General features: G+C 52.8%; 1 protein-coding gene across 1 annotated transcript; it reads left to right on the forward strand.

Annotated features, from left to right (window-relative positions):
• The first annotated feature begins 3 nt into the window (after positions 1-3).
• On the forward strand, positions 4-27978 carry psme2 (proteasome activator subunit 2). Its single transcript, XM_063039079.1, has 11 exons — positions 4-352; positions 4465-4497; positions 8725-8787; positions 12652-12735; positions 16236-16281; positions 17533-17630; positions 19281-19349; positions 23915-23982; positions 26330-26384; positions 27226-27312; positions 27730-27978. The coding sequence occupies exons 1-11, from the start codon at positions 311-313 to the stop codon at positions 27811-27813; spliced, it is 729 nt and encodes a 242-aa protein (XP_062895149.1). The 5' UTR covers positions 4-310; the 3' UTR covers positions 27814-27978.
• The last annotated feature ends 6 nt before the right edge of the window (positions 27979-27984 follow it).

A 27984-nucleotide genomic window follows, 5' to 3' on the forward strand; every position in this document is an offset into this window, starting at 1 on the left:
GCCCGCAGGGTCTGCTTTGCCCCCAGTGTTTGGGGAGCGGGTGGGGACACCGGGGGTGTGGAGGGTCGGGGGGCCGGGCGCTCCTGTCGGCCCCCGGGCCCCTCAGGCCGACCGAGCCGCGCGGTTGAGGGACGCTCCCCAGCACCGAGGCTGGGACCGAGCGAGCGAGCGGCGGCTTCCGAGGGTAGGAGGGGCCCGGCGATGGAAAGTGAAAGAGATTCTGTGCCGGGAAGGGGTTTTTCGTGCAGTCGGTCGGCTAGGCGCTCGGAGTCGCAGCGGGCGTTCGGACAGACGCGGGGGGAATCGAACCATGGCCGCGGTGCTCGAGGTCAAACAGACGGTGCAAGCCAAGGCGAGTGTGTGCGGCGGGGCGGGCGATGTGGGGACGGTGATGGGCTGGGAGAGTCGCGGGGGACAGTATGGGGTTACGGGCAGGAAGCGCCGTGGGGTAGGTAGAGGGTGAGAGTAATGGGGGGATCTGAGAGGGAGGAGGGTTAGAGTGAGGCTGAGGGAGGAGGGTGAGGGAGAGGGAGAGCGAGGAGGGTTAGGGTGAGGGAGAGGGAGAGCGAGGAGGGTTAGGTGAGGCTGAGGGAGAGGGAGGAGGGTTGGGTGAGGCTGAGGGAGAGGGAGGAGGGTTAGGTGAGGCTGAGGGAGAGGGAGGAGGGTTGGGTGAGGCTGAGGGAGAGCGAGGAGGGTTAAGAGTGCGAGGGAAATGGGTATTAAACACTTATCAGGGCTTGAGAGAGGGTAAAGGGGGAAAGAAAAGCAGGTGGGATGATAACCCCATTTGGATCTACTGCGCTGGGATGGGGAAGGCCATTCAGCCTATTGCTGATAGGACGATTCGGGGGGGGGTGGTCAGCAGGTCGACGTTTCAGACCCAGACCCTCGTCAGGAGTCAGCCCGAAACGTTGACTGTTTATTTCTCTCCACAGACGCTGCCCGACCTGCCGAGTTCCCCCAGTATTTTGTGTGTGGTTTCTGCAGAATCCCTTGGTTTCGTTTTGGGGAGGGTGGAGTGTGTTCAGATGGTGGAGGGGTCCAGAGAGTGAGGGGAGTTTAAGATGGAGGAAGGGGTTGGGGGTTGAGAGGAGCCCCATGAAACCGGGTGGGGGTGGGGGATTGTGTTGTGTGTTGTCCTGGAAGCGGGGAGGAACTCCTGGGCCTCTCCCACCTGGTGGGGAGTGGGCAGGAATTCTCACTTTCCCTCCCACCACCCGGTCCAATGCGCATGAGTGCGAAGGGTGGGGTGTGTGAGGCAGGACCATCACCCTGATCTGTGTTTAGGTGCCTGTAGGCCTCGGTTGGCAACGGGCCAAGCTCTCTGCATGAAACAAAAACCAAACTGTGGCTGCCCCAGCCTGAGGACATTGGCTCCCTCTTCCTCCTTCCCCAGTCCCACTGGGGCTTGGGAACCCAGCCCACACCCAGCTGGATCTGGGCTCAGGACCAGCCCCACGTTTTCTCAACTCGACCTGGGAGGCTGAGACTCTGGCGACCCTGGGGGAGAGCCTGCAGACACGTTGCCCCCTTCCCTGCCACACCCCCCCCACCACACCTTGCTGGAGCAGTGGCCCGGAGTGGGCCACACTCCTGTGCCTCGTCTCCCCAGCACTCTTTGGGCTCTGCTTCCCGTCTCTGCCTTTGAAGGGGAGTGTGGAGAGAACCAGTCCCTCTTCTTTTCTACCCCAGCCCCAGAGAGTGGGGAGATGCAGGGGGAGAGATCCAGTCCCTCTCCTCTACCATCCCAGACCCAGAGAGTGTGGAGATGCACAGGGGTGGGGGGAGAGATCCAGTCCATCTCCTCTACCATCCCAGACCCAGAGAGTGTGGAGATGCACAGGGGTGGGGGGAGAGATCCAGTCCCTCTCCTCTGCCATCCCAGACCCAGGGAGTGTGAAGATGCACAGGGGGAGAGATCGAGTCCCTCTCCTCTGCCATCTCAGACCCAGGGAGTGTGGAGATGCACGGCGGGGGGGGGGGGTGAGAGATCCAGTCCCTCTCCTCTACCATCCCAGACCCAGAGAGTGTGGAGATGCACAGGGGGAGAGATCCAGTCCCTCTTCTCTACCACCCCAGACCCAGAGAGTGTGGACCCTCAGGCAGCACCCAAAATCCGGAGCCTGTTCCCCCCCCCCCCCACCACACCTGGGACGTGGCCAGGGCATGTTCGTGTCCTGGCCCCAATAGTTTTACTGGTCTTGGACGCAGGAAGGCAGCTCTGCTCCTGAAACCTGCTCAGTCGTTAATACAGTGGCCTCATCCTCTCCTCTGTACCAGCCCCCAGCTCTCCAAATCTTTGAAACGTGCTACCTTCGTCCTTTTAGAATGATGTGACCTCCAAACCCCACCCCCACCCCCGGGTACAGAGGACTCCTTAGATTCATCACCATCCATGGGAGAAGTTCCTGCACTCCTCTGCGTTAAATGATCCTACCCTCTTCTGAGACTCTCTCACTGGGGGACATCACTACGTCTCCCCTGTAGCACCCACCTTACCCAAACCACCCCAGGGATATGAGGGTGTTTAATGCCTCTGGCTTTGTACTGGATGCAGCTCAGAATGACGAGGAAGAGGGGTCTATTGAAACATACCACGACGGAAAGCCCTAGATAGAGTGGACGTTTCCACCAGCAGGAGGGTCTGGGGGCACATCTTCAGTATAAAGGGGTGACCCTTTGGAATAGAGATGGGGAGGGGGGTTTCTTCGGCTGGAGGGTGGTGAGTCACTGGAATTTGTTGACACGGAGATTGATCGGCAAGCAGGGTTAAGGGTTACAGTGGAGAAGGCTGGGGGGAACGGGGTCGAGGAAAGGAAACCGACCACGATTGAATGGTGGGGCAGACTCAATGGCCCGATTCTGCTCCTGTGTGCAGCGGCCATGCGCACCTGTACTGGGCATGAATCTGGTCACATGACTATGTCACCTGATCGTCGATAATTTGGCCCTGTGGTGTCGGTCAGGTGACGGGGTCATGTGACCATGTTTACACTAAGCATTGGTGAGTGGGGTCAGAGCTGGTTCCAAGGTCAGTGACCGGGCCTGGGGTTGAGTGACTGCAGAAAGCTAGTCTAAAGTGCTAAATAAATGGGTTTGTCATTGTCATGTGTACTGAGGTACAGTGAAACACCACCCCTACAGATGGTTTCACCGAGGCAGTACAGGGAAAAACAACGTAAGAATGCAGGATAAAGTGTTACAGTTACAGAGAGAGTGCAGTGCAGGCAGACAGCAAGGCATGAGGGCCACAACGAGGAAGAGTGAGGGATCGAGGGTCCACCTTGTCGTGCAAGAGGTCCGTTCAGTAGTTTTACAACCGCCTGTCCCTGAACCTGGTGGTGCACCCTGTCTTCTGCCTGATGGGAGAGGGGAGGAACGTGAATGCCCGGGGTGGGCCTGGCCTGTGATCAAGCTGCCTGCGAGATGTGTATTCCGAGCCCGTGGAGGAGGCGAGGCTGGTTCCTCTGAGGTGCTGAGATGTGACGGCTCTCTGCTGTCGTGGTGGAGCAGTTGCCAACCGAGCTGTGATACGTTCACATAAGATGCTTTCTGTGGTGCATCGATTTAAAAAAAACACACACAAATTGATGGAGCCAACAGGGTCATGTTGAATCTCTTGACCAAGGGTTCCCAACCCTTTTTATGCCATGGACCCCTGCCATTAACTGAGGGGTCCGTGGACCCCTGTTCTGGTGAGCTTTCTTGGTCCAGTTCTGTCTGTGGTCAGATCAGGACAGGCTTTGCTGATGATCAGTCCACAGCACCGTTGATGTAAGTGGCAGAGGGGTGTTGGTGCTCTGTGCTATCAAACTGCAGTTTCACTGTGAATGAAGTTTCGGTGGAGTCTCACCAGCTGAGAGTGTAAAAATGAATAAATTCACTGGCTTTGACTGGCCTCCTATTGCAGTCACTTTTAATAAATGGCCCGGTATTTCAAACACCAGCTCTGTGTGGCTTTTCCATTTGCCCCTATGCACCAATGACCTGGATTGTTAAAAACCCATCTAGTTCTTGGACATCCTCCGTCCTTACTCAGTCTGGGCTGATACAGAACTCCAGACATCCCCCATCCTTATTCAGTCTGGGCCAGTACATAACTCCAGATATCCCCCTGTCCTTAGAGACTGACTTTTCACCATCCTGGTGGAGAGGAACATTTTCAGAGGTGGGCACTCCCTGATGGGGAGTGGAGGTGGAGACTCTCACGCCATCTCAACAGCATGTGGACGAGCACTCAAATTGTCAGGAGCTGAGGGCTAGGAATGAGATCAGTGTAGCTGGGTCCTCGAGGGCCAGCACAAACTTAGCGGGCCGAATGGCCTGTTTCTGTGCTGTGTAACTCTGTGACTTTAACGGTTGAGGTGGTGTTCTGTGGAAGGACTGCGTGGGGCTTCGCCTGTGTTTGTACATGACCCACAGAGCGTGACGGTACTGTAACGCTTCTGATTTCATCTTCCTCAGGTGGAGAGCTTCCGCGGGCAAATCTGCAATGATGTAAGTAAAACATGTGAGTGAGTGTGACTGTGAGAGACTGAGTGTGTGACCGCACGGGAGAGAAAGAGAGAGAGACTATGAGTCAGTGAGTGAGAGAGACTGAGTGTGTGACTGCACGAGAGAGAGAGAGCGAGCGAGCATGGGGGGGGGAGACCACACGAGAGAGAGTGCGCGAGGGGGGGACTGCACGAGAGAGAGACTGTGAGTCAGTGAGTGAGAGAGACTGAGTGTGTGACCGCACGAGAGAGAGAGAGCGAGCGAGCGTGGGGGGGGGAGACCACACGAGAGAGAGTGCGCGAGGGGGGGACTGCACGAGAGAGAGACTGTGAGTCAGTGAGTGAGAGAGACTGAGTGTGTGACCGCACGAGAGAGAGAGAGCGAGCGAGCGTGGGGGGGGGGCGGGGGGAGACCACAGGAGAGACAGAGACTGGGCGTGCGCGCGAGGGAGAGGGAGGCTGCGTGCGTGAGAGAGAGGACAATGAATTCTCCATTACTCCTTCTTGGTCTAATTTGTTTCTGTATGTTCAGATATGTGTCTGTGCTGTGTGTGTGAGAGTGAGAGATAGCACTGACGAAATCATGTCTGTGAAACCATACGTGTCTGAACACTGTGTGTGTACTCAATCATGTACATCTACACGTTGTGTTTATATGTGTGTACACGCAGCATTTGTGAATCTGTGTAACGTGTGTGCCCACAGACATTCTGTGTGGCTCTTTGTGTGCTGGGTGGCCACGTGCACGGTGTGTGAGTGAGGATTAGTGTCCAGTTCACAGGGACAGTGAGGTGTAGGCAAGGAGCATCGTGGACAGGTAGGTAGATAGGGACAACACACACAGGTACAGCACTATCATGGACAGGTAGGTAGATAGGGACAACACACACAGGTACAGCACTATCATGGACAGGTAGGTAGATAGGGACAACACACACAGGTAGAGCACTATCATGGACAGGTAGGTAGATAGGGACAACACACACAGGTACAGCACTATTGTGGACAGGTAGATAGGGACAACACACACAGGTAGAGCACTATCGTGGACAGGTAGGTAGATAGGGACAACACACACAGGTAGAGCACTATCGTGGACAGGTAGGTAGATAGGGACAATACACACAGGTACAGCACTATCGTGGACAGGTAGGTAGATGGGGACAACACACACAGGTAGAGCACTATCGTGGACAGGTAGATAGGGACAACACACACAGGTAGAGCACTATCGTGGACAGGTAGGTAGGTAGGGACAACACACACAGGTAGAGCACTATCGTGGACAGGTAGGTAGATGGGGACAACACACACAGGTACAGCACTATCATGGACAGGTAGGTAGATAGGGACAACACACACAGGTAGAGCACTATCGTGGACAGGTAGATAGGGACAACACACACAGGTAGAGCACTATCGTGGACAGGTAGATAGGGACAACACACACAGGTAGAGCACTATCGTGAGGTAGATAGGGACAACACACACAGGTACAGCACTATCGTGGACAGGTAGATAGGGACAACACACACAGGTAGAGCACTATCATGGACAGGTAGGTAGATAGGGACAACACACACAGGTAGAGCACTATCGTGGACAGGTAGGTAGATAGGGACAATACACACAGGTACAGCACTATCGTGGACAGGTAGGTAGATGGGGACAACACACACAGGTAGAGCACTATCGTGGACAGGTAGATAGGGACAACACACACAGGTAGAGCACTATCGTGGACAGGTAGGTAGGTAGGGACAACACACACAGGTAGAGCACTATCGTGGACAGGTAGGTAGATGGGGACAACACACACAGGTACAGCACTATCATGGACAGGTAGGTAGATAGGGACAACACACACAGGTAGAGCACTATCGTGGACAGGTAGATAGGGACAACACACACAGGTAGAGCACTATCGTGGACAGGTAGATAGGGACAACACACACAGGTAGAGCACTATCGTGAGGTAGATAGGGACAACACACACAGGTACAGCACTATCGTGGACAGGTAGATAGGGACAACACACACAGGTAGAGCACTATCATGGACAGGTAGGTAGATAGGGACAACACACACAGGTACAGCACTATCATGGACAGGTAGATAGGGACAACACACACAGGTACAGCACTATCATGGACAGGTAGATAGGGACAACACACACAGGTACAGCACTATCATGGACAGGTAGATAGGGACAACACACACAGGTACAGCACTATCGTGGACAGGTAGGTAGGGACAACACACACAGGTACAGCACTATCGTGGACAGGTAGGTAGGGACAACACACACAAGTACAGCACTATCGTGGACAGGCAGGTAGATAGGGACAACACACACAGGTACAGCACTATCGTGGACAGGTAGATAGGGACAACACACACAGGTAGAGCACTATCGTGGACAGGTAGGTAGGTAGGGACAACACACACAGGTAGAGCACTATCGTGGACAGGTAGATAGGGACAACACACACAGGTAGAGCAATATCGTGGACAGGTAGGTAGGTAGGGACAACACACACAAGTACAGCACTATCGTGGACAGGCAGGTAGATAGGGACAACACACACAGGTACAGCACTATCGTGGACAGGTAGATAGGGACAACACACACAGGTAGAGCACAATCGTGGACAGGTAGGTAGGTAGGGACAACACACACAGGTAGAGCACTATCGTGGACAGGTAGGTAGATAGGGACAACACACACAGGTAGAGCACTATCATGGACAGGTAGGTAGATAGGGACAACACACACAGGTAGAGCACTATCGTGGACAGGTAGATAGGGACAACACACACAGGTAGAGCACTATCGTGGACAGGCAGGTAGATAGGGACAACACACACAGGTACAGCACTATCGTGGACAGGTAGATAGGGACAACACACACAGGTACAGCACTATCGTGGACAGGTAGGTAGGTAGGGACAACACACACAGGTAGAGCACTATCGTGGACAGGTAGGTAGATAGGGACAACACACACAGGTACAGCACTATCATGGACAGGTAGGTAGATAGGGACAACACACACAGGTAGAGCACTATCATGGACAGGTAGATAGGGACAATACACACAGGTAGAGCACTATCGTGGACAGGTAGATAGGGACAACACACACAGGTAGAGCACTATCGTGGACAGGTAGGTAGGGACAACACACACAATGTACAGTTTACATAAATTGTACTTGAGAGTCTCCATTAAATAACTGTAAAGCACAAAATGTAGACAATTATAGACAAGTGCACAGGGTATGTGTGTGTGCATGTGTTAAGACCTTCTCTGTGTTTTATGTCGTATTGCTTGGCACAGTTGGATGTGTTTGTGGGTGCATTTGGTTGTGCCCGTACGTCTGAGTGTGTCAGGACCAGAGTTGGGCCTTTCAACCCATCGAGTCTGCTCTGTCATTTCATCATGACCGATTTAATTTCCCTCTGAACCCCATTCTCCTGCCTCCCCATAACCTTTGTCACCCTGACTAATCAAAATCCAGTCAACCTCCACTTTATGTACACACAATGACTTGGCCTCCACAACCATCTGTGGCAAAAATATTCTACACTTTCACCACTCTTGGGCTCAAGAATTTCCTCCTCACCTGTGTGCTTAAGGGACGTCCCTGTATTCTGAGACTGCACCCTCTGGTCCTGGACTCACCCAGTATTGGAAACATCCTCTCCACATTCACTCTGTCTAGGCCGTTAAACATTCGATAAGTTTCAATGAGATTCCCCCTCATTCTTCCAAACTCCAGCTAGAACCGGGACCAGACCTCAGACGCTCCACATGTTAACCCTTTCATCAGTGGCATCATTCTTCTTAACCACCACTGGACCCCCTCCAATGCCATCACACACTTCCTTAGAAAGGGGGCCCAAATCTGCTCACCATACACCAAGTCTGACCAATGCCATATAAAGCCATGGCGTCACACCCTGTTGTCGAATCATTGCATTTACCTTCCTTACCTCTAACTCGATCTGCAAATTAGCCTTTAGGGAATTCTACACTAGGGTCTGGCGTTCTCTTGCGAGCGTGTGCGTGTGTGTGTGTGTGTGTGTGTGTGTGTGTGTGTGTCCCTGTCCCTGTGGATGAACGAAGGATGGCTTTCAGCAGTGAACGCCTGTACTCTCTGGCTGGGTTAGTGATGGACCGGGCATTGAGGTTGGCACTGATACTGTTAATCCCCTTTTCTCTCTCCACAGGCCATCCTGCTCATCTCCAGCCACCTACCCAACAAGCTAGTGGAGCTGGACAACTTACTCCGGGTAACTGCGCTGCCTCCCAACATCCCAGGTCCCTTCCCTGGGGCTGGCACAGGAGGGGCAGGCTCCCAGAAAGCCCCGGCCCGCGCCCGGTGGCTGAGACGCACCGAGTAGGAGCGGGAGGGGGCCACTGGGTCCTTCCCACCTGCTCATTCGCTCTACCCGACAGCAGCCGAGCTGAGTGTGATGCCCAGCCTCGCAGTCAGTCGTCCCTCTCCCCAGCGACGTTTCACCCCACGAATGTGGAGAATCTGCCTATCTCGGTCTCGGAATCAGTCCCAAACTCTGCTTCCTTTCAGGAAGATGTGTGAGAGAGAAAATCTCCCCTTGACTCTACCATAAATAGGCAATTCTGTTTTTCTTTTAAATGGGTGAAATATGATTTACAGCCTCAACTTAACTGAAAAAGCAGGAAATGCTGGAACTTTGGTGCGACCCGTTGTGCCCACTTCATTGGGCACCTCTGCTTCAAGTGGGACTTCCCAGTGGCCAAACATTTCAATTCCGATTCCCATTCCCGTTCTGACATGTCAGTCTGTGGCCTCTTGTGCAAAGATGAGGCCACCCTCAGGGTGGAGGAATGACACTTTATATTCCATCTGGTAGCCTGCAAAGTGATGGCATAAATATCGATTTCTCCTTCCAGTGAAAATAAATTCGCCCCCACCCCTTCCTCTATTCCGCACTCTGACTTTTTAACCTCCTGTTACCTGCCTGTCACTTCATCTGGGTCCCCCTCCTTTCCTTTCTGCTATGGTCCACACTTCTCAGTTCTCAGATTCCTTCTTCTCCAGCCTTTGATCTTTCCCAGTCCCGATACAGGGTCTTAGCCTGAAACGTCGACTGCCTATTCATTTCCACAGATGCTGCCTGACTTGCTGAGTTCCTTTCCTCCAGCATGTTGTGTGCGTTGCTTTGGATTTCCAGCATCTGCAGACTTTCTGAAATGCTGGAATCGTTCAGTGGTTCAGGCAGCGTCTAGAGGCGAAGCAAGAATGAATATTTCAAGTCTGGCACATTTCTTTAGGAGGGCAAAACACAAAAGTTAGTTTGATGTTGTTGGGAGGTTGGGGATGATGAGAAGGATGAAGTGAGCTATCCGTGATCAAGTAAAGTTGGGGTTGTCTTTGGGGAAAGTTCCACTAGATGGACGAGCAAAGGGGAGACGAATGCTGGGCAGGCATGGAGGGGAGAGGAATGGAACGGGATTCACAGCAGAAATCAGCAGTTCTGATGCAGACACAGAGAAAGAAACTGCGAGTGATGTGAAGCTGGAGAATTCGATGTTGATAAACACAATATTCTGGAGATCTGGAGCAACACACCCGGACTGTTGGGGGATCTCAGCAGGTCAGGCAGCAGTTGGCGTTTTCGGCCCAGACTCTTAATTTGATGTTGAGCTTGGAAGGCTGTAATTCGTCCCGAGGGAAGATGAGGTGCTGTCCCCTGCGGTCACGCTGGGCCTCATTGTAACAGTGCAGGAGAGAGGGCAGATGTGGGTGTGGAATGGAGAATTGGTCGCCTGGGTGTAACTGGGGGAGATGCGTGGCTCGTTTGACTGGAACGGGCCTGTTACCACGCCGTCCCTCTAACTAATAAAAAAACAAGGTGACCGGTCACCAGTAGCTCAGGGTCAATCCCGTGGGTGGGATGCAGGTTCTCCGCAAAGCGGTGACCCACTTCGGTTCCTCCGGTCTAGAGCAGGCTGCGTTGTGAGCGTGGAGCTCAGTTCCCATCGTGGTTGGCCGACCCAGCGATACGACTCCCCCTTGGCTGAGTCCGGGCCTACGTTAGCCTCACCCAGCTCTGAGCAAGTTTCTAACCACGTGGGGTTGTAGGGCATGGACATGGGCTGACCCTTCTCCCGCCGACACTAAATCCCATTTGCCCGCATTAGGACTGTGGCTGCCTTCCCAAAGTCTTTTTAAACCCCCGTCCCAATACCTCTTAAACAGGGATCGTTTCATACTCCACCACCTCTTCCAGCAGCACGTCCCAGAACTCAACCCCTCTGTGTGTTTCAAAAATTTACCTGCCCTCTTTAAAACTCCTGCTCTTCACCTTTAACCAATACTCTAGTGTTTTTTGCCCCCACCATGGGGGAAGTTCACTCCGTGGCTACTTTATTAGCTGCTACTTGAACCAAATGGACTGTACGATCATGGTCTCCTGCTGCTGCAGCCCATCCACTTCAAGGTTCAATGTGTTGTGTGTTCAGAGACGCTCGTCTGCATGTCACTGTTGTGATGTGTGTTGTTAGAGTTACTGTCGAGTTCCCGTCAGCTTGAACCGACCTGGCCATTTTCCTTTGGTCTCTTGACAACAAGGCATTTTAGTCCAAAGAACTGCCGCTCACCGATGATTTTTGTCTTTCACACCATTCTCTGTAAACTCTAGACTGGGCGTTCCCAATCTTTTTTTTAAATGCCATGAACCAATACCATTAAACAAGGAGTCTGTGGGCCCCAGGTTGGGAACTCCTGCTGTAGACACTGTTGAGCGTGAAAATCCCAGGAGAACAGCAGTTTCTGAGATACTCAAACCACCCCGTCTGGCGCCAACAATCACTCCATGGTCTAAGTCACTTAGATCACATTTCTTCCCCCATTCCGATGTTTGGTCTGAACAACAATCTGAACCTCTTGACCGTGTCTGCATGCTTTCATGCACTGAGTTGCTGCCACATGATTGGCTGGTTAGATATTTGCATAAACGAGCAGGCGTACCTATAGCGTGGCCACTGAGTGTAGTTTCTGATTACCTTCCCCCTCTACCTCAAAGTTAAAGTTGGGTTTATTGTCACCTGCACAAGTACAGGTGCAGTGAAAACCTTACTGGCGGCCGGGACACAAACACGAGAGAATTACGACAGCCATGTTCATAAGAAAAACATGAATCACTCACAATTAAATAAAATACAAAGTTCTGTGTAGGTGCAAAGTGGTCCCGGTACTACTGTACTGGGGCCGTGCCTGTGGGTTCAAGAAGCTTCTATTCCTGAGCTTGGCGGTTTAGGACTTCACGTTTCTGGTGGTCGCCGTGAGAAGGCAGTGGGTATCTATGATCACCCCCGAGCCAGTCCCTCCTGTAGATATTTCCGATGGTAGGGATGTGTCGAGCAGAATCCACGACTGTCGGCAGCTTTGTACGTTTCCGACTGTCGTGCATGTAGGCAGGATGCTTTTGACGATATATCTGCGGAGGTCTTCTCGTGCCCAGTGACAACCCTTACTCTCTTAACAAAGTCAGGCAGTCTCTATGGGGGGTGAGTGAACGGCCCTGCCAAAGGCTCCTAATGAACCAGCCCCAGCAGTGGGTCTTGGCCCAAAATGTCGACTGTTTACTCCCCTTCATAGGTGCTGCCAGACTTGCTGAGTTCCTTCAGCTTCCTGTCCGTGTTGCTCAACATCCTGCTAAATCTTTTCTGCCCTCTTTCAAGTTTCATAACATTTTTTTCCCTACAACTCGGTGACCAAGACTACACGAAGTACCCCAAGTGTGGCCTCACCAAGTCTTACATAACTATGTCATAAATTCCCAACTCCAGTCTGCCCCGGCTGATGTTCCTCGTGTGGGAATGTTTATTTTACCTCCACCACCCCTCGATTGCCCTGTCTGTATTTCTCTCACCCAACGTTTGAAAGCTTTCCTCCCAGCCCTGTCATCTAACAAGCCCCTTACCTGCCCCCCACCCGTGCCCTCCTTGTCTCGGGGTAGAAAGTCCTGCACGCCCACGATGGAGGGTGGAGGGTGTCGTAGGTGGAGGTGGGTTTGGGGACAGGGAAGGAGGGTGCGGCAGGGCGGCGGGGAGTTGTGGGAAGGTTGCCAGAGTCCGGCTCTGACCTGCCCTGATTGCATCTGCTGCAGGCTGACATCTTCAATGTCTCCAACTTGTCGCTGATCCATGCCGAACTGGACATACCAATCCCAGATCCACCCAAGAAAGAGGAGGTGAGCGGCTCGGGGTGGGGACGGGGTGGTGAGATGGGGCAGGGAAATCTATCCCATGTCCTGAACTGGGCTGTCCCATTTTAAAGTTCAAAGTCCATACATGTCACCATATCCAAGTCTGAGTTTGTTTTCTTGTGGGCATCCAAGAAACACAATAGAATCAATGAAGGATTGTACCCAACAGGACGGACAAACAACCAGCGTGTGAAAGACAACAAACTGCAAATACAAAAGAAAAACAAAGAAATAATAATAAATACTGAGAACATGAGATGATGAGTCCATAGGTTGTGGGAACTGTTCAGAGGCGGGACAGGTGAAGTTGAGTGAAGTTATCCCCTCCGGTTCAGGAGCCTGGTGGTTGAAGGGTAATAACTGTTCCTGAGACTGGGCTTGTGGGTCCTGAGACTCCTCCACCACCTTTCTTGATGGCAGCCGCGAGAAGAGAGCATGGCCTAGTTGGTCCTTGATGAAGGATGCTGCTTTCCTGTGAGAGCGCTTAGTGTAGATGTGCTGAATGTTGGGGAGGGCTTTACCCGTGATGGACTGGGACGTATCCACTACTTTTTTTACATATAGGATTTTTCATTCAAGGCCATTGGTGCTTCCAAATCAGGCTGAGATGCAGCCAGTTAATATACTCTCCACGTTTATAGAATTTTGCCAAAGTTTTAGACGCCATGCCAAATCTTCACAAAACTTCTGAGAAAGTAGAGATGCTGCCACGCTTTCTTTGTAATTCCACTTGCGAGCTGGGCCCAGGACAAATCGTGTAAAATGATAACGCAGAGGAATATAACATTGATAACCCTCTCCACCTCTGATACTCTGATAAGGACTGGCTCATGGACCTCTGGTTTCCTCCTCCTGAAGTTTATAATCTTGCTGAATTGAGTGAGAGGTTGTTGTCATGGCACCACTTAGCCAGATTTTCAATCTCCCTCTTATACGCTGATTCATCACCAGCTCTCTGATTTGGCCTTCGACAGAGGTGCCATCAGCAAACTTAAATAATGGCATTGGAGTTGTGCTTAGCCGCACAGTCGTTCCTCCATCGACTGCCCCTCCCTCTCTCGTGCCCAGCCGAGTTGGCAGGAGGTTCCTAGATCTTGAGCCTTCGACCTCTCGGGCTAGGAAAGGCAAGGACAGCAGGCGTGACAGGAGAGTTGTACCTCTGCCTACATGTTCCCCTCCTCCGTATCCCCGTGGAGGGACACCGGGCATGCCTTCATGGCAGAATTCCAAAAATCCCCTATCTGACAGGACCGCAGGGATGCTTTTATCACCATGTCCTCTAGGAGCAGCAGAGGATGAGTAATAAATGCTGACCTAAGGGCAGCAGCCATTCAATGGTTTGTTTCCTCCCTCACTAAGATGGCTGCCATCCTGCTCCCTCACCAAGATGGTTGCCACCCCCCCCCCTTCACCAAAATGCCTCTGGGGGGAGGGAGTGGAGGAATGACATCACTCTCACTCGTCCCAGCTAGGAAATTTATATTGGCCTTTTCTTCGCTGGCCTTGGTTTTAAATCGCTGCTTGATGGCATCAGGGAGCACCTTCACCACAAGGCCTGGGCCTTTCATGGAGGCAGCTCACTGGTTGCCTGGGCAGAGCTGATGAATGGCAGGCTGGAAGCTCCCTCCCACACTGTGGGAAGGGGAGTGACGGCACCTGGGAGGGAGTATGTCTGAGATTCCAGTCCGTCCCTCAGCTCCAGCCATCCGGGGTCAATCTCCACCTCTGTCTGTGTGGGTGGAGTCTGCACATTCCCCTGTGACCCACAGGTTTTTCCAGGGGGCTCCAGTTCCCTCCCGTGGCTCATGGGCGTGTAGGGTCCGTGGGTTAGTCAGCTCCCGTGACTTGTTTCCCCCGACCCCGCTGTGCGTAGGTCTGTGCCCCCTTTCTGAACTAGGCCCAGCTGCCTGCATTTGGCCCATGTCCCTCTGGACCTGTCCTATCCATGTACCTGTTCAACTATCTGTTAAACCTTGTACTTGTCTCAGACACTTTACCCTGGCAGCTCGTTTCATACAGGGACCACCCTCTGTGTGTTTTAAAAAAAAACACAATGCCCCTCAACTTCCTGTTAAATGTTTGCTCCCCCCCCCCACCTTCAACCTGAGCCCTCCAGTTCATCACCACCTGGTATGTGGGAGGGGGCTACTGCACAGGATTGAAATAAGCTGCAGAAAGTTGTGAACTCAATTTGCTCCATCGTGGGCACCAACCTCCCCAGCATCCAGCACATCTTCAAGGAGCAATGCCTCAAAAAGGTGGCATCCATTATTAAGGACCCCCATCGCCCAGTACATGCCCTCTTCTCATTGCTACCATCAGGGAGGCGGTACAGGAGCCAAACTCAATGATTCAGGAATGCTGCGTTCACCAGCAACTTTGATGTGTGTTGCTTGAATTTCCAGCATCTGCAGAATTTTTTGTGTTTACGTGATTCAGGAACAGCTTCTTCCCTTTTGCCATCTGATTCTGAATCGACATTGAGCCCATGAATACTACCTCACTTTTTTTTACCCTCTTTTTGCACTACCTATTTAATTTAACTTTTTAAAATACCTATTTTTCTTAGTATAATTACATTTTTATTGTGATGTACTTCTGCCGGAGAGTAGCCAGGATGTATGCTGGTGATACTGAGTCTGACAGTGTGCGTTCACTCCACCTACGCTGCTATGATCTTATTCACCTCTACAAGGCCATCCATCAGTACCCTGCACTCCGAGGGTTCTAGCCTGACCACCTGCTCCTGTAACTTGAGCCCTTGAGTCCTGGCTACTCTCTGGCAGGTCAGAAACGCTCCCGACAGCAGGGTGGTGACACCCGAGCGCGGGCAGGATACAGTACAGCCAAGCGACTGAGCTGGAGGTTGTCAGCCATCAGCTAAGATCCTGCCTCTGCCTGTTCCCTGGGACCAGAATCGGACTCAGGTTTATTATCTGATTTAAAGTTGTGAGATTTGAAGTTTTGCGACGGCAGCAGCGCAGATCAAGACATAAAGCGTTTCACTAAGGTACGATGAGAAAAGAGGAATAGTGAGGTGGTGTTCAGGGGCCAAGGGGAAGAAGCCGTTCTTAAAACGTTGAGTCTTCAGGCTCCTGTCGCTCTCCTCTAATGGAAGCTAAGAGGGCACATCCTGGGTGGTGAGGGTTCTTGATGGTGGATGCCACTGCCTTGAGGTACCAGCTCTTGAAGATGCCCTCGATGGTGAGGAGCTTGTGCCCGCGATGGAGCTGAGTTTACAGTCCTCTGCAAGCTGCTTGATCTCGTGCGTTTCAGCCTTTGTGCTGGCCGGCGTGCTCTCCACGGCACATCTATTGAACCCTTGGTGACTTGCCAAATCTCCTCAAACTCCTAGTGAAGTGTAGCCTGCCTTGTGATTGCCTCGATATCTTGGGCCCAGGATAAATCCTCAGAGACTGTTTTAATACAGGGTGGGGGGGGGGGGTTGAGTGGCCTTTTTAACTGCTGCTGTTGTCTGTCTGCAGGAGGACAATGGGAAGGACGAGGGAAAGGATAAAAAGAAAGAGAAACGTGAGTGACCAGACCAGGGATGAGCTGAGCTTCTATTCAGCTGGGGCGGTGGGGGGAGGGGAACTGCGTCGTGTTGCTCTCGCCGGGAGTCAGGAGCTGTGACCGGCACAATGTCCACAGGAACTGAACTCGGCTATTCAGCCCATTGAGTCCACACCACTATTCAAACATGGCTGATTTATTTCGCCTCTCGATCATTTTCTCGATGTCTTTTCAATTGAAAAACCTGTCAACCTTCGCTTTAAATATACCCAATGATTTGGCCTCCACAGTCATCTGTGGCAAAGACTTCCAAAGATTCACCACCCTCTGGCGAAAGAAATTCCCCCTCATCGCTAATGAAATTCCTTTTCATGTTATAAATTGAAATTCTTCTATTTTGAGGCTGAACCCTCTGATCTGAGACTCCCCCTACTGTCGGAAACGTCCTCTTCTTGTCCACTCTGGGCCTTTCAACATCGAATAGGTTTCAATTCTTCCAGAAGGTTCCCCTTCAGTCTTCTGAACTCCAGTGAGTAGAGGCCCAAAGCTGTCAAGCACACCTCGTACATTAACCCTTTCGATGCCAGTATCATTTCTGTAAACCTCCTCCGGACCCTCCACAATGCCAGCATATCCTTTCTCAGATTTATGGCCTGGATCTGCTCACAATACTCCAAAAGCAGTCTGACCAGTGCCTTATTAAACCTCAGCATTACAACCCGGCTTTTATTTTCTAGACCTCTCAAAATGAATGTTAACATTGCATGTGCCTTCCTCACCACCAACTCAACCTGCAAGTTAACCTTTAGGGAATCCTGCACAACAACTCCCAAGTCCTTCTGCACCTCCAATTTCTGAATTTGCTCTCCATTTAGTAAATAGTATATGTCTCTATTTCTTCTACCAAAGTGCATGACGATACACCTCCCAATGTTGCCACTTCTCTGCCCATTCTCCTAATCTAAGTCCTTCTGTAAACTCCCTGCCCCTCTACCTATCTGTACCATCCAAACACCTGGCCACCATCATCCGGGGAGCGAGTAAGGGACAGGGAGGGGTCGGTAAGGGGCGGGGCTCGGGTATGGGGCAGGGTGCGGATAAGGGGTGGGGGCCACCCCTCAGACGCTACCTGCTGCAGGGAGGATGGAGGACTGTGGTGGCCAGGGTCCCATGTCCCAGAGTGAGCTGCGCTACGGTACAGTCCCGGGCAGGAACAAGCTGGGTAGAGCTGCTGCTAATGCTCTTGACTCCCCACCCCCCGGAAAACAGCTCCGAAGTGCGGGATGCAGAAGCCGAACGAGAAGGTCACGGCCTTGGTCCAGCGGGTGAAACCTGAACTCAGATCGCTGAAGGAGACGTGCATCATGGTGAGTGACGGGGGCTCGGCCAGCGAGGCCAGCCACGTGTTCAGTGCAGCACCGCGGGATAGAACACCTCAGAGACAGTCCACTGTAGGGTCTCAGGGGGACAGAACACCTCAGAGACAGTCCACTGTAGGGTCTCAGGGGGACAGAACACCTCAGAGACAGTCCACTGTAGGGTCTCAGGGGGACAGAACACCTCAGAGACAGTCCACTGTAGGGTCTCAGGGGGACAGAACACCTCAGAGACAGTCCACTGTAGGGTCTCAGGGGGACAGAACACCTCAGAGACAGTCCACTGTAGGGTCTCAGGGGGACAGAACACCTCAGAGACAGTCCACTGTAGGGTCTCAGGGGGACAGAACACCTCAGAGACAGTCCACTGTAGGGTCTCAGGGGGACAGAACACCTCAGAGACAGTCCACTGTAGGGTCTCAGGGGGACAGAACACCTCAGAGACAGTCCACTGTAGGGTCTCAGGGGGACAGAACACCTCAGAGACAGTCCACTGTAGGGTCTCGGGGACAGAACACCTCCGACAGTCCGCTATAGGGTTCAGGGGGATAGAACACATCCGACAGTCCGCTGGAGAGTCTCAGGGACAGAACACATCCGACAGTCCGCTGGAGAGTCTCGGGGACAGAACACATCCGACAGTCCGCTGGAGAGTCTCGGGGACAGAACACATCCGACAGTCCACTGGAGGGTCTCAGGGACAGAACACATCCGACAGTCCGCTGGAGAGTCTCAGAGGACAGAACACATCCGACAGTCCGCTGGAGGGTCTCAGGGGGATAGAACACATCCGACAGTCCGCTGGAGGGTCTCAGGGGGATAGAACACATCCGACAGTCCGCTGGAGAGTCTCAGGGGGATAGAACACATCCGACAGTCCGCTGGGGAGTCTCGGGGACAGAACATATCCGACAGTCCGCTGGAGAGTCTCTGGGACAGAACACATCCGAACAGTCCGCTGGAGAGTCTCTGGGACAGAACAAATCCGACAGTCCGCTGGAGAGTTCAGGGGGACAGAACGCATCCGACAGTCCGCTGGAGAGTCTCGGGACAGAACATATCCGACAGTCCGCTGGAGAGTCTCGGGGACAGAACACATCCAAACAGTCCGCTGGAGAGTCTCTGGGACAGAACAAATCCGACAGTCCGCTGGAGAGTTCAGGGGGACAGAACACATCCGACAGTCTGCTGGAGGGTCTCAAGGGGACAGAACACATCCGACAGACCATTGGAGAGTCTCGGGGACAGAACACATCCAACAGTCCGCTGGAGGGTCTCAGGGACAGAACACATCCGACAGTCCGCTGGAGAGTCTCGGGGACAGAACACATTCGACAGACCATTGGAAGGTATCCATGGGATAGATACACCTCAGACAGTCCGCTGTTGGGTTTCGGGGATAGAACACATCAGAGGGTATTCTACCCCTGGGTCACCCCCAGAGTCTGGGTCAGTTCTGAACTTCTTCAACTCCCCCCAGGTTTCCTCAAGTGTCTGTGACGTATCGGGGCTTTTCTGCAGCTCCAGAGTCTGTGACAGTACACAGACCCTTCGACACCCTTCCCCGAGGGTCTGTGATGTACAGAGACCCCCCCCCCACATGGGGCCTGCACTCACCCCTCTCTCCTCTTCTCCCCACAGCTCACCACCTGGATCACCTACCTGATCCCCAAGATAGAGGACGGCAATGATTTTGGTGTCGCAGTGCAGGTGAGTGGGTGCGGGAGTGGGAGGGGCATTGGAGAGGCTGGATATGTCTTGTGACACCTCATTCCCCCCCTTCCCCCCCCCACAAGGGCCATGACACAGGAGCAGAATTAGGCCATTTGGCCCATTGAGTCTGTTCCACCATTCCACCAAGTCTGATTTATCATCCCTCCCCATCCCCCATTCTCCTTTCTCTCCGCCCCCCCCCCTGTAACCCTTGACACTCTGATTAATCGAGAACCTATCAACCTCTGCCTTATATCCCATGAACAGGTGTCTCTGGCAATAAATTCCACAGGTTCACCACCCTCTGGTTAAAGAAACTTTTCCTTATTTCAGTTCTAAATGGATGTCCCTCAATATGGGGTTGTGCCCTCTGGTCCCAGACTCCCCCACTATACCGTACTGTGGAAAACCCTTGGGTTCTATAATGTTTTGTATGGCACTGAACTGCTGCCACAATCTGAAGAATAATACAAAATACTTCATAAGTTTGTAAGCCATTTCCTTGTCCCTCACTCCTACCACCCGAGCATCATTTTCCAGTGGTCCAATATCCTCTCTTTTACTCCTTCTGTACCTGAACAAAACATTTTCTATCCTCTTTTTATATTACTAGCTAGCTTTCCTTCATAATTCATCTTTTCTTTCTTTATGGCTTTTTTAGTTGCCTTCTGTTGGTTTTTAAAAGCTCCACAATCCTCTACCTTCCCACTAATTTTTGCTCTATCATGCGTCCTCTCTTCTGCTTTTATTTTGTCTTTGACTTCCGTTGTCACCCACAGTTGCATAATTCCTCCCTTTAGAATACTACTTCATCTTTGGGTTGTGTTTATCCTGTGCCTTCCGAATTGCCCTAAGGAACTCCAGCCATTCTGTTCTACCATCATCCCTGCTAGTGTCTCTTCCAATCAACTTTGTCAGTTCCTGTCTCATCCTCTGCAGTTCTCTTTACTCCACTGTAATACTGATACGTTAGACTTTCCCTATACCTTCTCAAATTGCAGGAGAAGTCTATCGTATTATGTTCACTGCCTCCTAAGGGTTCCTTTACCTCAAGCTCCCTAATCAAATCTGGGTCTTTACATAACACTCAAACCCAAATTGCTGTTCCCCGTAGTGGGCATAACCACAAGCTGTTGCAGAAAACCATCATGCAGGCATTCTACAAGTTTCCTCTCTTGGGATCCAGCACCAACCTGATTTTCCCAATCTACCTGCATATTGAAATCCGCATGACTATTGTAACATTGTCCTTATCTATCTACATGCCTTTTCTAGCTACTGTTGTAATTTGTAGCCCACATCCCCGCTACAGTTCGGAGGCCTGTATGTAGCACCCATCAGGGTCTTTTTACCCTTCCAGTTTCTTACTCTACCTACGAGGGTTATACATCTTCTTATACATGTCACCTCTTTCTGAGGATTTGATTTCATTTTTTTTTACCAACAGAGCCATACACGCCCTCTGCCTACCTGCCTGTCCTTTTGATATAATGTGTACCCTTTGATGTTAAGCTCCCAATTGTGATCTTCTTTCAGCCCCCAACTTGGTGATGCCCACAATGTCATACCTGCCAATCTCTGACTGTGCTAGAAGATGATCTCCCTTCAATGCACCATATACTGCGCGCATTCAAGTCTAACACCTTCAGTTGTGTACTCATCAGCCTTTCTTGATTTTGTCCTGTTACACTTTTAACTCATCCCACTGACTATAATCTTGCACTATCACCTGCCTGTCCTTCCTCGCAGTCTCACTACACACTGCATCTAGTTGTATACCAACTGCCCCATCCTCAGCTCTATCACTCCGGTTCCCATTCCCCTGCTAAATCAATTTAACCCCTTCTGCACAGCTCTGGCCAACCTGTGGGTTCAGGTGTCACCCTTCCCTTTTGTACAGGTCATGCCTTCCCCAGGAGTGATCCCAGTGGATCCAGGAATCTGAACTGCTGCCCCCTGCACTGGTTCCTCAGCCACGTGTTCATCTGCCACGTCATCCTATTCTGGGCCTGGTAGCGACCCGGAGAATACTGCTCTGGAGATCCTCCTTCTCAGCTTTCCACCCAATTCCCTATATTCTTTTTTCAGGACCTCCTCCCTTTTCCTGCCTACGTTGTTGGTAGCGGCAACATGCGGCTGTTCACCTTCCTCCTCTAGAATGCCGTGGACCCGATCAGAGACATCCCTGACCCTGGCACCTGGGATGCGACACACCACCCGGGTGTCTCTATCACGCCCACAGAATCTGCTGTCTGCTCCTCTAATTATGGAATCCCCTGAAACTACTACACTCCTCTTCTCCCCCTTCCCTGCTGAGCCACTGAGACAGACTAAGTGCCAGAGCTGTGGCTTCCCCTAGTAGGTCACCCTCCCAACGGTATCCAATGCAGTGTACTTATTATTGATGGGAATGGCCACAGGGGTACTCTGAAATGGCTGCCCATTCCCTTTCCCATTGCCAGCAGTCACCCAGGTACCCGCCTCCTGCAACTGAGGGGTGACTACCTCCTGTAGCTCCTATCTGTCACCTCCTTGTTTTCCCATTTGCGTCAAAGGTCATCCAGCTGCAGCTCCAGTTCCTTAACGCAGTCTCCAAGGAGCTACAGCTCGCTGCACTTTGTGCTGATGTAGTTATCTGGAGGGCTCCCACAGTTCCCATATCTCACACAAAGAAGATACCACTACCTCCAAACCCATTTTCGATGCCCTAGCTTTGTATTAACAGGGGGAAAAAAACGTACTAGAAACTGACTTACTTAGAAACCTCTGGCTGTGCTTACCTAAGCCTGTCCACTCTAACATCGGCCCTCTCCAACAGTGGCCACTCCACTTACACCACCCCTCCTTTTATTGGCCCTGTGCTGATGGCAGCCTGCCAAAAATAGCTGAAAGTACTGGAGCTCTTTTAAACCTTTGCACTATATCACCAACAAACGATCTCTCCCGCTGAGAGGACGCCCATTTGAGGAAGAAAACAGCTCCCTCCCAGGCGGCAGCCTATTCCAGTGTGTCTGGGGCTCCCTGACCCTTTCCCACCCACCACTGGCTCCGCTCCCTGGCCAGATGGACTCAGTGGTCTAGTGATGGGTGCAGGGACCCAAGTTCAATCCCCGCTATCCCCAGAGATATGCAGATTGATGGGTGTGAACTGTCCCTCCCAGTGAGGGAGCGAGAGATGGTCTGGGGGAGGGAGTATTGACAGAAATGTGATGGGGGAGTAACAGAATGGTAGCCCACGGTATCGGAGTAAGGTCTAGTACATTCCCACAGGAAATTCAGGCCACTGTACTGGTTTCTGGAGGCATCCCTCACACCCTTACCTGCTTGGAAAGAGGAGATGGCCACTCAGCCCCTTTAGGGCCTGTTAGACTGCTGGGGATCTTTAAGGGGTTGTGGAGATGGGTGGGTTGTTGTTGCAGGTGGTGAAAGGTGGGTTGGAGGGTGGGGGGAGAGGTTACGGAGATGAGGTGGGTGGGGAGCGGTTACGGAGATGGGGTGGGGGTGGGGAGAGGTCGTAGAGATGGGGTTGGGGTGGGGAGAGGTTACGGAGATGGGGTGGGGGGAGAGGTCACAGAGACGGGGTGGGGGTGGGGAGGTTACAGAGATGGGGTGGGGGAGGGAGGGGTGAGTGGGGGGAGATTGTAGAGGTGGGGTGGGAGGTGATTGTAGAGGCGGGGTGGGGGGAGAGGTCACAGAGATGGGGTGGGGGTGGGGGAGGTTACGGAGATGAGGTGGGGGGGAGGCAGAGGTTACGGAGATGGGGTGGATGGCGGAGAGGTCACATAGATGGGGTGGGGGAGGTTACGGAGACAGGGTGGGGGAGAGGTTACGGAGATGGGGTCGGGGGAGGGAGGGGGTGAGTGGGGGGAGAGGTCACAGAGATGGGGTGGGGGTGGGGAGAGGTTACTGAGAGGGGGTGGGGGAGGGATGGGGTGAGTGGGGGTGGATTGTAGAGGCGAGGTGGGAGGTGATTGTAGAGGCGGGGTGGGGGAGAGGTCACAGAGATGGGGTGGGGGAGGTTACGGAGATGAGGGGGGAGAGGTTACGGAAACGGGGTGGGGGTGGGGGAGAGGTTACGGAGATGGGGTCGGGGGAGGGAGTTGCAGAGATGGGGTGGGTGGGGGGAGGGAGGTAGAGATGGGGTGGGAAGTCGCAGAGATGGGTCGAGATTATGTGAGCCGGAAGGGGACGGCACTGACAGGTGGGGAAATGTGTCTGAGGGGGGAGTGATGTGGTGGGGGCGGGGGGAAGGTGCCTCTCTAACAAGGAGCCAAGGCAGGTCAGTGAGTTGGGAGGGTGTGTGAGTGTTGGAAGTGAGGGTCTGATGGGTCTCAGACACTTGGGACTGATTAAGCTGACATACCCATAACCCTGTCTTCCCCAGTGAACAGACAATGGAGAATCTTGGGTGTTGGGGATGTTGAGGTGAATGCGGGGGAGTTTGGGGTGTAGTGGACTGGGACGGTGGCTGCTCGGTCCCACGGGTTGAGGGTCAATGACGGGTTGGTTACAGGACGGGTTGGGTGCTCAGAATGACATTTGCCGGTTGTCCTCCCCTCCAGGAGAAGATTCTGGAACGTATTGCGGCCATCAAGACCAAAGTGGAGGGATTCCAGACTGCCATCACCAAGTAGGACCTCCACCTCGAACCCCACCCCACCCAAAGAGCCTGCACAAATCCCGGCTCCTGACCTGTGCCTCCACACGTACACGGGCCGGTGCACATGCGCGTGCCAGTGCACACAGGGTCACACCTGTGCCGGCAGATGCTTGCACACTCAAAGGCGTGCCTGCACCTTTGTGCTTGCACACTCACTCACACATCGTATCTAGTCTGTCACATATAGATCCAGATGCTTGGCTGTGGGAGTGCACACACAGTCCAGCGATTGTATACCAGCCACTAACTGCACCCCCCCCCTTCCATGAATGTCCCATCTCCCCGACACCCCGGTCCGACCAACTCCCCCAGATTCCACTCCTCGCCCACACACTGGGGAGTGGAGGCGGGGACAATTCCCAGCGGCTGACCCACGCCTCTCCGGGACGTGGGAGGGAACTGGAGCCCTAGGGGGAAAACACGGGTTTAGAGCGAGTGCGTGCAAACACCTCCCACCCCCCACCCCGTCACTGCTGGAAGTCAGCAGCGGGCGTAGCTGCCAGAGGCTGGAGACTGTGGCTTTAGTATCACCGACTTGTTTCTTTAATTTCTTTTATTTTATTCTGATTAACTGCAACATTCGGGTAGATCGAGCTCATCAGCCTGGGAAGGCAGTCCATCTAAGAAAGGGAAAACTCTGCTTTCAAACCTCGGCTGCCTTGCGGCCATACCCACTCATGGGAAAGGCTTCGAGAGTAAATCCTGAGGACAGATCCGGAGCGGGAGTCCCTAAGGCAATCCGACACTGCCTTCAACCTCATTCTGGCAACTCCTGCGACGACACTGGTGCCAAGTTGTATCGGCCCTTGCCCTTCCCTTGGACAACGTCGGTGTCGTGGAGAGGGGAGACTTGCTGCATGGGCAACTGCCGGTCTTCCATAAAACCTTGCCCAGGCCTGCGCCCTGGAGAGGACAGACTTTCCAGGCGCAGATCCATGGTCTCGCGAGACTAACGGATGCCACCACCAACTGCAATATTTTCCCTGTCATCATTTCAGCATGACCGTTATATCACATTCCCACGTGCTGATCATCACTGGGTCTTTCCAGTCAAGCTCAGCCTTGCGTTCCTCCCCGTCTGCTCTGCCAGCCGGGCTGACCTGCCCTTCCTTCCCCACTGCTTAGTGTCTCAGTCTCCCTCCCCAGTGAGGTTGGTCACCCTCCCTGCCTGGCTGTCGAGGTGTAACCTGTCCAGCCTCCACAGAGCCCGTCCTCTCCGGAGACGGGTCCACATATCCAGAGATCTAATCGCGTCCCACGAGGCAGAGTGCACTCTACCCTGCCTTGCTGGCACGGCAGTCGGGCGCACGCAGGCCTGCCTGCGCAAACGCGCTCATTCGCACATAGAGGTAAAGTTCGGGTACGCACAAATGCATATTTACCTACACGTACAAATACATTCATACACACCAAAGGCCAATTTATACTTCTGTGTCAAATCAACGCCGTAGGTACGCCATAGCCTCATATCCTACGCCATAGCCTGACGCGCACCTCCCCAAAAATGTAACTACGTGTCGCGGCGACGCAGACTGCAACAACTGTGATTGGTCTGCTTGGTAGCATCGCATTTCCTCCTACGCTGCAATAGCTTCCCACTGGGCGACTGAAGGACAGGGAAGGACCTCTGACTGCAATGCTTTCCATAAAGCTTTACAGACCTCCGGAATTATGGAGGACCCTGTGCTTGACGCCAGTTTGTAGCTAGCTGCTACAGCCTGTTGACTTCTACCTGAAGCTAAAACTCGAATGGTGATTGCCAGTCTCTGAGTATACTGTGCGTACACTGATGCGAAATAAACGGTTGGAGACGATGAACCAAATCGTCAAATCTACCTGCCGACATCAGAAAATATTTGAAATGCATTTCCACGTCCATGTCTCTCAGAGGCCGGACAAGAACAGAAAATTCACCCTCCTTCAGTTTCTGTCGCCATTGTTTGAAGTTTGAGTTTCTTTGTGTTGAGTTTCAACAGGAAGAAACTCAACACAGTGGCATAGAAACCCCACCGCCAACTAGCGTTTTGGCGGTGAATTTCAGAGAGACGCAGATACACCAACGCACAAGTATAAATGCTCACAACGGCGTAGCCCACTTGCGTAGGCTGTGACGTAAACTACTATGCAGGAGTATAAATCAGCCTTAACGGTAAAACACAGAGAGAGAGAGACAGGCCAACACAGACACATCTGTTTTTGCACGAACATTTCGGCATGCGTCAGTTTTCTCGCGCACACGAGCTCCCTGCCACCGTGGGAGCACCCCGCGCAGCCTTCCCCCCACCCACCCTGACACCCTCCCTCCTTCTCACCGCAGGTACTTCACGGAGCGAGGGGACGCCGTGGCCAAAGCTTCCAAGGACACCCACGTGGTGAGTGAGCTGCCTTGTCTGGGGCGGTCTGGGGGAGGGTGGGCTGCGACACAGAGGAATTGATGAGTTCTCGATGGGTGAGGGATTAGGGGGTTGAGGGAATTGACTGGTGGAACAGACACGATGGGCCGAGTGGCCTAATTCTGTTCCTCTGCTTCGTTGTGGCTGTGTCTCTGATTTTGGGCCTTCTCAGTCAGACCCATCCCCAGGCCTCCAGGGGTGAGCACTCCTGGGGACCGGGTCACAAGGACCGAAATCTATCGGGTATTGGAGCAGAATTAGGCCATTTGTCGCACTCGGTCACTGCTGAGTTTCCTTCAACTCCTAACCCTCTCACTGATCAACAGCCCGTCAATCCCTGTCTGAAATACACCTGGTGACTGGGCCTCCACTGCCCCCTAGTAAGGATTCCACAGCTTTACACCCCCCGGGCTGAAGAAATTTCTCCTCGCCTCCTCCATTCTAAAGGGATGTCCCGTTATTCTGAGATGGCGGCCCTGGATCCCCGACTCCCACTGAATGAGACATCTTCTCCCTGTCCATTCTGCCCAGGCCTTTCAGTATCTGATAGTTTCCAATGACATACTGCCTCTTTCTTCCAAGCGTTGAGCTCAGGGCCAGAGATGGCAAAGTGTCTCATCCCCAGGACTGTTCTCGTTACCCTCCCGTGGACCCTCTCAGAAACAGGATCCAGCATTGCTCACCGTATTCCGGTCAGGGCCCTGTAAAGCCTCAGCCATTCGTGGTTAGAGGCCTGCCCCATGATCCAGAGCCCTCAGTAGTGACAGAGGTAGGGGAGGGGGTTCCTGCCCTGGTCAGCTCAGCACTCTCCCTGTTTCAGATGGACTACCGCCAGCTGGTCCACGAGAAGGATGAAGCAGCCTACCTGGATCTCAGGACCATGGTCATGGACGTCCGAGGGTACTATGTGAGTGAAGCACAAAGGGTGGGGCAGGGTCCAGGTCTACAGGGTGGCTGGTGGGGGGGGGGGTGGAATTACTGGGGGAAGGGAGATCACATACACACAATCTGAGGGGTGTGATCTGCTAATACGCTGTTTGGGGGCGAATATTACAGATCTATACAGTCGGGGTAGCAGATTACTGATGTACAGGGTCTGGGGAGGGAGACTGGGGATGGGGATTACTGGGGAGGGCAATTCTCTGGCTCTCTCTGTGTGTCTCTCTTCCTCTCTGTGTCTCCCCTTCTCTCTGTCTGTCTGTGTCTCCCTGTCTCATTTTCTGTCTGTCTGTCTCTCTTTTTCTCTCTGTGTCTCCCTGTCTCTGTCTGTCTGTGTCTCAAACTGTGAAACCCTTGTTTCACCCTCTACCTCTGTTCCTTGCAGATTGAGCTGCTGGATTTGATCATGAAGAACGCAGAGAAGGTCACCAGCCCCAAGGGAGAAGAGAAGTCCTATTCGATGTACTGAGCAGATCTGTGCGAGGGAGGGGCTATGGGGTCAGGTCAGGCCAGCATGGCGGGGCAGGAACGACCTCTGACAGATCCCCTCTCAGCCTCCCAGTACACACTGGCACACACATGCCTTGTCTGTTATGTTGTATCGGGTATTAATAAAGTAAATTTATTATTTCAACGTAGA

Source organism: Mobula hypostoma (assembly GCF_963921235.1).
Source record: "Mobula hypostoma chromosome 10 unlocalized genomic scaffold, sMobHyp1.1 SUPER_10_unloc_1, whole genome shotgun sequence".
Classification (NCBI taxonomy): domain Eukaryota; kingdom Metazoa; phylum Chordata; class Chondrichthyes; order Myliobatiformes; family Myliobatidae; genus Mobula; species Mobula hypostoma.

What these genes read in the sequence shown, in the direction of transcription:
- psme2 (XM_063039079.1), top strand. Translation starts at nt 311, where the DNA reads ATGGCCGCGGTGCTCGAGGTCAAACAGACGGTGCAAGCCAAG. An exon ending in GCGGGCAAATCTGCAATGAT is followed by an intron (nt 4,498 to 8,724) that starts GTAAGTAAAACA and finishes CTCTCTCCACAG; the next exon opens with GCCATCCTGCTCATCTCCAG. An exon ending in ATTTTGGTGTCGCAGTGCAG is followed by an intron (nt 19,350 to 23,914) that starts GTGAGTGGGTGC and finishes CCTCCCCTCCAG; the next exon opens with GAGAAGATTCTGGAACGTAT.